General features: G+C 38.3%; 1 protein-coding gene across 1 annotated transcript in view; it reads left to right on the top strand.

Moving 5' to 3' along the window:
* The window catches only part of LOC144600567 (transmembrane protein 33-like), a 110,937-nt gene extending 101,082 nt beyond the window's left edge, over positions 1-9,855 (top strand). The window contains exon 7 of the mRNA XM_078412300.1: positions 6,175-9,855. Within this exon, the coding sequence (XP_078268426.1) occupies positions 6,175-6,301 (127 nt within the window). The 3' untranslated portion in view covers positions 6,302-9,855. The remainder of the gene's footprint in view (positions 1-6,174) is intronic.
* The last annotated feature ends 904 nt before the right edge of the window (positions 9,856-10,759 follow it).

Genomic DNA, 10,759 nt, shown 5'->3' on the forward strand with positions numbered 1-10,759 from the left:
TCCAGTACTATCACATCCTGATGCACTGGTAATGTCAGAAGTTGTGATCCAGGATGTTACAGAAGCTTCTGTCATCGGGCTTTCCCAATGAAAGCTTCTCAGCTCTGTGACATATTAGGACACATGCCAACACACTTTCTCTTATCTGTCCCTACCCATTCCGATTCCATGCAGAATTGCATCCGACACAATCTTAGTACCCATACCCATCTCTGCCACCCATTAATGTGTATTGAGTTTTCTATGTCCAATACTTAGCTACTTCTTTTTTTTTAAATGCTATGGATTCCACCTCCACCACGATTTCAGGCAGAGCATTTTCTGGTGACACCATTTTGATTTAAAAAAGATTCTGTTTGCTTTGTATTGATTATGACCGTGCATTTATGCAGCTGATGGAAATGTATTTTCCTATCATTTTGGGACTGTGGATGGCATCTGCCAGCACAAAGAAAATATGCATTTTTAAATTAACCCAAAATGCCTCACTTTTGAACCAGTGCCGCTTGCAAGGTGTAACAGTGCCTCATGCAATTGTAACATTAAAATTAACAACAATATCTAACAATAAAATGTTTGAAGTTTCATATAGTGAGATTTTTGGGAAAAAAATCAAATCTATTAGAACTTCAAACAGTTTTAAATAATAAAATGTTAAATCTTTATTTTATAAAATACAGATTATTCCCTTTTCCTTCCCTGCAGCCCTAAAATCACCATTCAAATGAAGTGCTTGTGGATCCTGCTTCTGATCTGACTTGGCACAGGATCTGAGAGCTTATGCTGGGAGTTCTCAGTAAGTTCCTGCTACACTGCTGGGCTCCATGGGGAATCCAGTGGCACAGCATAGCCAAGAAACTACAGCAGAGTCAGGCTAGTAAGTTTAGGATTTCTGTATTTGTGCAGATATCAAAACCTTTGGGCCCCGCCACTAAGAAATGCAGAATTGCCCCAAAACTCACCAAAATTCAGGCTATTATTTTGTTTCGATACCAAAGCACCAAACCACTGCTAGGTGTTATAGAAATAAGGAGCACGTCCTTTTAGCCAGAGTAAAGAAAAAAATGTGTATAAATTGCAAAGATGTAGGAGCTCAACTGTCACGACTAATGGGATTGAGCTTCTACAAATGGAACCAAAGTCAATGTTGTGTGTAATGTGTACTGATGCACCTTGTCAGCCAGTCAGAATTATACAATAGTCTGGGGTGCAATCAAATTTTCATTAAATGTCAAAAAAATATTTCTAACCCAATTGCCCGAGCTGAAATTATCAGGGGCTTCAGCAGCCTCTACTCTCTCGTTACTTTGAATGTCTGCATCTACCGCTGCCCATCTGCCTATTGATTGGTAGGAAGCCCAGAATGGGAATTCCATCTCATTAATCATGTCACAGAACAGGGATTAAGACAAGTCTTTGGTTTAAGCTTCACAGCATCTGACCATTGCCCATCAGTGCGTTTGATAGCTGATGATATGCAAAGAATGCCTGAAGCCCCATGAGGTCATCTGCCAGCAGAACTTCTGAACAGCCTTTCTTCACAATTTGGCCAGTGCAACTGGATAACATTGTTTTTAGCACTGAAGGACAAAACAGGAGAATGTATTAAATGGAATACTGGCATTATCAATCTTCAAAAGCTTTCCGTTATTAATTGTTCAGTTGTAACTATACATTTCAGATCAAACCCTTTATACTGAACTAGACTAATGAAAGTAATTATTGTAATACCCTATGCCAGAATACATTTAGGTTAAAAAAAATCAGATGATTTAAGCTTGTTTTTACCAGTGGGATAAAGCCCCTGCTGTTCCTAGAGGACTGACAGATTTCCAAGCCTAACAGAACTCAGTTTTGCATTGTTATTCACTGAAAACTTTCAGTAACAATGCAATATTTTTTATTAACACTGCAATGAAGGGGAAAATCACTTTTATTAATTTATGGAAAAATAACATCACCATTGTGGAGATACAACTGCCCTTTTTTTCAACTTGTCCAATTTTGATTTAATGTATCCCATTTCAATACCTGAAAGAGTACACAGTGGAATATGGAACGAATTGAAACTATTCTAGGAAAATCTGCAGAATGGAACGTATTTAATTTCAGTTGAATGAAAGTGATTGATATCACTCATGTATTTTACCATTGAGATACATTCATTGACTTTTGCCTTTTACTTTCTAATATTAGTCTAATACTCATCTTGAAAACTCAATCACTTTGTTTATGTGCATAGTCCTGGGAGTTTAAAAATTATAAGCATAAATGCACCTTCATCAAGCTGTTATACTTGTATCTGCTGCTGTATTGATTGAAGCTGTCATGGAGCAATGAATCCTTTGATTGCATTCCAAATCCAAGCACGTTTAATGTGTTTGCTGTCACTGAAAATTCTGAGTATTAATAAAGCAGCAAGTGAGGGTGGTGGTAATAAAATAAATCCATTTACAGGAATACATGTATTGAACATCAGCTGCAAGTGCCTGTATTGCTTACAACTGCTCTGCTTTTCTTAACACATGAAACCTTTTCTAAACATGAATTGCTGACATCTGATGAGTCAATGGTTAATTTAGCATCAACATCTACATGATTTGTGCTTCCATGTAAATGTAAATGGAAGAATTTTAAAGTAATTTACAAATGTTTCGATGGAACACTCCCCTTATTACTTTGACCCTCACATGACCTGTCCACAGTTCTCCTCTTGTTTATGAAACCGGAGGGTGTAGGTAGTGGGCTGCTTACTGCTGGTTTTGGTAGTCTGGTGGTGTACTCGCTTCTGTTTGAGGCACCAACCCTGGTTGCACATAATCTCAACCCATCATAGCAGCCAGCAATTTAGGTAATGCTGCAAAGGATGTATAGTAACTGGTATCTGGAGTGGCCAGTTGATGGCGTTAACCACAGGGAACACTGAATTCACGAAGCACTGCCAAATTGGGCGATGTCAATGAACTTGTTGCACTGTTAATAGCAGAAAAATACCACACCCTCATGCACTGTGTAAAGGGATCATCCGTTATTTATATCAAAGAGGTTGAATTACACTTACAGAGCCTGATAAGGATTGAAATCTTCGATAGGGAGTGGATCATTTATTTCTGATGCCTTTACATGCTATTTTGCCATCAGTCATGGGCACAAGTCTTTGCCGCAGGATTTGAGCTGTAGTACTGACAACACAATTTGCACAGCACAAGAGTGATAGAATATAGACTAATAGAGCACAGGAACAGGTCCTTCGATCCCAATGTCTGGGTCGAACATGATGTCAAATTGAACTGGTCTCTTTTGCCTGCACATGATCCATATCTACCTTCCTTGCATGTTTGTGTGCCCATCTAAAAGCTTCTTGTAAGCCGCTATCGTATCTGCTTCCACCACACCCTTGGCAATGCATGCCAGGCACCTTCTTTACACTGCTTTCTGTGTAAAAAATAGACTTGCCCATTCTCACCTTAAAGCTGAGCCTTCTAGTCATCGAATCAGTGCTGAAAGAGGCCCTTTGGCCCAACTCATCCATGTCGATCAAGGTGCCATGTATACTTACTCCTTACGTTCGACCTCCCAAAGTACAGCACCTCGCAATTGCACGGATATGCCTCAGACTATAATGCCAGTTCTAAAGCACATATATGTAATTGATTTGTGTGTGTGTGCGCGTGTATGTATCACAAATGCAGAGGTCACAATGCAGATCCCTGTGGAACAGCACTGATCACAGGCCTCTAGCCAGAATGGCACCCATCCACTAACACTTCTATAGTTAAGCCAGTTCTGAATCAAAACTACCAAGTCACTGTGGATCCCATTCATCTTAATCTTCTGGATGGGAGAGCTTGTCAAATGCCTTACTGAAGTTCTTGTGAACAGCATTCATTGCACTACCCTCATCAATCACCTTTGTCACCTCCTCAAAAAATTCAATCAAGTTTGTAAGCATCACCTGCTCCGCAAAGAACCCTGGTTCATCCTTTCAGAAAATGTAGAGTGGGCTCTCTGAGCAGAGTAACCTGCTTGAAGAGAAAGGGCAAGGAGGACCACACATTTCCAATCGAGGAGCATATTGCAAGACTAGCTCTCAGATAACCATGTAACTGCAAAGTTGTGTCTCAGGAAGTAGTTAGGAGCTGGTCAGTGAACCGTGCCACATCATACAGATACACCTGCAGAATAGGTCTGAGGCTGTCCTAATCATGAAGTAAAGGGGACATTGGCATTTATTTCTTTGCCACATTTTTGAGGTTGTAAAAGCTGACATCACAATTTGCATCTCACGGATCATAATCATGTTCATAACCATAATCATACTTTATTAGCCAAGTATGTTTTGTAACATACGAGGAATTTGATTTGCCATACAGTCATACTAATAAAAAGCAACAAAACACACAAAATATATTTAACATAAACATCCACCACAGTGACTCCTCCACATTCCTCACTGTAATGGAAGGCGGAATTTTTTTTCAATCGCTTCCATTCTTTGTCTTCCGACGGTCGGGGGGCCTCGAGCCTTCCGTTGACGGGAGGATCTTGACTCCTCAGCCGGCGGTCAGGCCCTCCGCGTTGGGACGATCAAGCTCCCGCATCGGGGGGATCTCAGCTCCCCTGCTCCGGGCGATCGGACCCCGGATAGGAACTAGTCGAACCACTTGCGACTTTGATATCAATAAGGTCATGGTTTGCTCAGAGAGCAGAGTTCTGCATCATTTTCTTTGACTGAAAAGGAAAAAATCTCCCTGCAAGGATTTCCTGGGCTTTGCATGCTTCCCCCAGTCCAGAGGTATGAATTGGACTCTCAGAGTGCACTTTTATATATGCGCAAATTACTTGCAGCAAGGAAGAGTGATTGCTTGAATAGTGTATCGCCTCAACCTGCTCTGCAATTCTGCTGTTTCACCATCATATAACGGTGTCTTGTCCTTAACCTCCCAATGCTTTTCATGAAGTTGCTGCTATTACACTATAACTACTCTGCACTCACCACAGAAAGCTAAAGCCAATAATTAATAGTTTAACAATCATCTTGATGTTGTGATCTCACAAACTGAACAATAAAAAGTGCATTGTATGTTATTTGTTCAGGTTGTGTTTGGATTTATATTTTAAAGATGTCAATTTTTTTCTCACTTTTTCTCTTTGGTTCTAACATTGTCTCTCTCAAACCCTAATCCTTCACTGCCTCTCTTTCTGTACTGGATTTATATTGAATTCATTTGCTCTAATTTATACTACTTTAGTCATTTGGACCTTCCTTGATCTTTGCATCTGGTCAGGTCCCATCATTCATAGTATTCACCAATGATCCAGTTCTCTTGCAGCCCTGTTATCGGCTCACATATCCAGCAACATATGGGTTAAAAATTGTTTTTTGACCCAAAGAGTGCAGGAAAAATCTGATAAACCTGCCATGCCCTAAGATAACTTGCTCTGGGAAATTCTGGAGCTGTACAAGAAATCAATTTTTCAAGTTTTGTTGGGTGAGTACTAACTATGTGCAACTCCTGCTATGCATGTAAATTAGGTAAAATCTTTAAATCCATAAATAATATTCTTTTATAAACATAAGATGGAGGTACAAATTCTCTGTTCATCAACTGAAAATCCATTGTACAATTGTACCATCATCTTACCTTTGTTTTTTTAAACCTATTTTAGACTAACACAAATGTTGAAATAAAGGTTCATGATACAGCAGTAGGAATGTCTTGGATACTAGTCAAATGTTTTATGATTGTTTGACTCTGCCCAAATGTGTGGAATGTGTGACCTTATGACTGCTTTATGATAAATAACTTTATAGCACAGGTTATTGTTATAAATGGAAATCTGTTTCACCATTTGAACACAAGGAAAACCCCTGATTATCAATAGTTTAATTGGAATCATAAATTCTTCAACAAGTCTATAATGTGTTTAGAGGATGCAGCATGGTGATTTATTAAATATTTTAATTTCCCCACATTAATTTGATCAATTCCACTGAAGTGAGTAGCTGTTCTACATTAGCCAGATGAACAGACATGTAAGTAGACCAGACATCCACTCAATATAAAATGAATAGGCTTTTAATTTATTGGTTTGCACTGCCTACATTGTCTTGCATGGCAGATATGTGTATTATGCTTTGAAGTAACTAACTGGCCTACTCTTTATTAACAGGACATTGTTTTATGAGCTTCGAGTGGCAACAGAGCAGCTGACAGCCAGACCTTCCTGTCCGACTTTCCTCCAAAAAGCATGTCACAAAGTTATAAAGCTCATCTGTAAGCTGGCTCCAGGGTCATAGAGTTCGAAATTCTCCTTAACATGAGAGAATTTGCAATTGGTGACATTCTTTATTCTTCAGGATTCCATGTAACATTCTTATAGTTTATGTTGTGTATGTTTTGTTTTGGTTTTCTTTTAAGGAATGGCATCTGAAATTTTCATATGTGATGATGTTTTATGTTCTCAATTCCAGGTAGCGAGGCTTGCCTTTATAAAGTATGTTTGCATTTGATTAATAGACAATGAGGATGGATTTTATATGAATGTGTGTGCTCAGTTTGGTCTGAGGTCTAATCAAAGTGCAAAATAGACACTGGGTTACTTTGTCTCCGATGCATCACTTGACTATCCATTTTCTGGCATTTGTTTCAAGACCAAGTGTAACCTAAACATGCCACTTATTTAATATCCACCCTCCATGCAAAAAATGGCTGTCGTTGCATTAGAAGAATTTAAAATCGTACCGGTCGAAGTTTTTAGTAAACGATTAGATATTTACTGCTGGATTCATGTAAATCTTTACCAAAAAAAAGCATATTTAACAGGTGTAGATACTTTTAAAAGAAATGTAGAGATAGATTCTAAATGATTTCTGTAAAGTATACATAAAGCTTATTACTCAGGCTCTCCTCATTGTTTTGTGACTTCACCTATTAGAATGGCACAAATGACCTCCATTTTCTCAGCTCATCCTCAGGGATTGATATTTTTACTTTTTGCTTAATGAGGTTAATAAATTAAGGTGATAACTCTTGACACATCGTAAGAAGTTTCCAAATAAGTTTTGCAGGTCAGCTTTGTATACCAGCAGTCTCTTGAATATTTCATGTCTGTGTCAATAACATTGCCATGAATAGATAACTCCCAGAAATACTGTGAAGGTCAATTCTGTTTTGTCGGGTTACTGTGGGAGGTGTCAGAGTGATATGTTTACTGCTAGAGTGGACCTTGTATTTCTTATCACTTTGAATAATTTTCAGATATTTCTTGGAAGCAGCTTTTTTTGGCGAATTTAAATATATAACTGTCTCTAGATAAAGCTGCTTCCATGTGATGTGGACAATGTCACTGTGTATGAGTGAACACCTGTACAACACTTGATATCTTTAAGCCAATCAATTACTAAAGCAAAAGCAAAAAAGCTCCGGATGCCAAAAATCTGTAATGGAAATGTGGATATTTTCATGTAATCAGGCAATATCTGTGGATATTGATATGGAAGCTTAACTCTAATTCCTTCACCCAAGTTACTCGTGGCTTGTTCAGAGTTTTCAGCAGGACTCGCCACTCCGCTGGTACTGGTTTAAAATGAAGACCATGTAATTTCAGCTGTCGGTTTAACTTTGATTTTAAATGTAATGTTTCTTAAAAATCTAAATCATGCAGGATATTATAAATGTGACCCCTGAAATTTTTACAGATTTTACCATACCATACTCTGGCAGGATGGATCAATTCTGACTTGACCATAAAGATGTTGTGATCCATTTTCTTTTATAGATAAGTTTGTTCTCTCTTTTCATTTGGCTTTCATTGGATGTGCAGTGATTTGGAACCGTTTGCTTTACCCCACCTCCCTTTCACCAACCCCTCACTCTAACCTTCACATGACATTTTTCCATTATGGTAGCTTGAATGATTTGCCTGCATGATCCTACATTCCGCGTTATATTTCATCATATTTACTCACTCTACACTGGTTCATTGTTGCCAACTTACACAAAATGCAAGGTAAGCTGTTCTGAAGGATGAGGTGGAGCAAAGGGGGTGGATAACTGAAGGGTGCCATATCATTTGCAGTTTCTATGTGAAGGAAATTCTCAATGTCAGGAAAATACAATTAGAAGCTAGGTGTTTTCTCAAAGGAAAGGGACAAGGGAGTCATGAGTAGTTTATTGGTATATGTTCCAGATAGTGCAATTAAATGATTACTTGCAGCAGTACAACAAAATATGTAAATAGATATATGCTGAAAAGTCACAATAGACCACTCTTGTGCATTTCCTTATAAAAGAGCCCAAGAATGTCGAGCAATGAATCACCTTGGCATATATTGAATTTTAGAAATTGTGCAAATCCACTGAGCAATCATAAAAATTGTGGAAAATGAGGCCAGTTTAATTAAATGGTTGTAAAAGTTGTCACTTATTACAAATGGTTCAGTCTGAATTGAAGGTAATGCTAAAGAAAAATAATTTGTATTTTCATTCAAGAACTTGATTATGTTTAAAAATGGAGACTTCAAATGAATTGCTTACCAGAAAACTATCCGTTTTAGCATCTGCCACATCAACTGCTGATTACAAGATTCTCAATGGAACAACATTTCAACCCTTAAATCCAAAACTAATGAATGAGAAGGACTGTTGTCTACTCATTTTGTTTTAAACACGCTCAATATTGCAATTTTATTGGTCTTTACAGGCAGAAGGGTCCTTTAGTGTGCTCCTTTTCCATGTTAAAAGGCATTTGGAAGTTTTAGATTTTTCCCATCACAGTGGAATTTAATGTGAAAATCTTGGAACCAGTAACACCTTAAATATTTGATAGTTCAACAGCTGCTTGGTGTACTATTTATAAAGCATTGTGCACTGTGTCGGAAGGAAAAAGAATAATTGAATGTAAAGGTAAAAGTTAGGGCTGTGCTAATATTTGTCATGGGTAAACAAGGACCAACTGACAGTGTCAAGACCCTGTCATAAAAACAGAATGTAGAATTGATAGCAAGTCCATCAACATGTGCAATCGATCCAAACCCATCACAAAGAAATGTGGAAAATACGTCAATATATCCAATAAAAGGTGCAAGTGAACAAGTATTTGTTGTCTATTTCTAACTTTCTTTGAGATGCCCATAGTGAGCTGCAGTATTGAACCACTTCAGTCCTTCTGATGACAGTGAGCTCACAGAGTTGACAGGCACTGAATGCCAGGATCTACACTACGTAGTAATGAAACAACTGTCATAAGCTTACAGGTCAGCATTGTATGTGAATTGTGGTGGAACTTGGCATTAATGGCATCCATTATGCTTGCCAGCCAAGTCTTGTGTGGTAAAGTGCACCTTACAGATTCGGGCATTTTAGCAACAATTTCAGAAACTTTGTTGTATCACAAGTCTGAGATCTTTTAGCTAAGGGTAAAAGAGATTAATATTTTGATAACTGGCACTTTGTTAGAGTTGTGTCCATAATGCTATTATTATGACAATTATTTCTAAAATTCATGTCAATCTCCATCATAAAAATATTTATTCACAAAATGCTGGAGTAACTCAGCAGGTCAGGCAGCATCTCAGGAGAGAAGGAATGGGCGACTTTTCGGGTCGAGACCCTTCTTCAGACTGATGTCAGGGGGGCGGGACAAAGAAAGGATATAGGTGGAGACAGGATTGACTTGGCCTCCACAACCTTCTGTGATTCATCACATTCTGTCAAAAGAAATCCCGCTTCTTCTTTCTAAAGGTTTGTCCTTTTATTCTGAGGCTATGGCCTCTGGTCTTAGACTCTCCCACTAGTGGAAACATCCTCTCCACATCCACTATCGAGACCTTTCAGTGAGGTGTCCCCCCCCCCCCCCCCCCCCTTTATCCTTCTAAACTCCAAGTATAGGCCCAGTGCCATCAAACGCTCAGTTTCTCTCCTCATAGCAGTAAGTCCTATTTTCCCACAAACAGTTGTTTTGAAAGAATTTCCCTGGTATTTTCCTTCCAGTTTCAATTTTTAGCATATACTAGACAAAGTGAATCCGTTGGGCCCAAACCTCTCCTGCATTGGTGCAGCACCCTGTCCTCCCCCCCCCTCCACTCTCTCCTCAACCCCCCTCCCCTCTCCCTTCTCCCCCACTCCCTCCTCCCCTCCCCCTCCCCTCCTTTTAAACTTTAAAATGTGAATAACTTTAAAAATATAACACTGATTTCAATAAAACTACTTGCATTATCACTAAAGTGACAATGATGAGTAAGATGGGCCTAAAATTGTCACGCTAACGTGTACCGTTTTGGCTGAAGTTCAGTCACAAACAAGATAACAAACGAGAGTTTTAGTATATAGATATTCAAGAAGAGTTAAGGTTCCAAATTTGCTGCATTTCACTATGGATCTTGCCATCCCTTCATACCATATGGTAGGTTCCTATATCAGTACTGTTGCAAACACCAAATATATTAAAATACTTGAAATATATTGTTTGCTGTATGTGTTGAGCAGCAGAATTAGGTCTACAACTGAATGGATTTGGTAGCTTTGAACTTTTTAATAACTTCCATATATGACCACAATGTTAAAATAAGCATTCAAATAGATATAAATTAGAAAAATTGCACTGTTGAATATAACACTTAAACTGTCTTTATCTTAAGAATATGTTAAAGAGTGACCTGTTTCTTTTGTAAAGGTTTTGTAATCAACACTGGTTGACTACAAAACTTTTTTTTATAATCTCCACTGCTTAATGAACCTGTTACTTCATTCAACAC

The sequence above is a fragment of the Rhinoraja longicauda genome, chromosome 15 (genome assembly GCF_053455715.1).
Source record: "Rhinoraja longicauda isolate Sanriku21f chromosome 15, sRhiLon1.1, whole genome shotgun sequence".
Classification (NCBI taxonomy): Eukaryota; Metazoa; Chordata; class Chondrichthyes; order Rajiformes; family Arhynchobatidae; genus Rhinoraja; species Rhinoraja longicauda.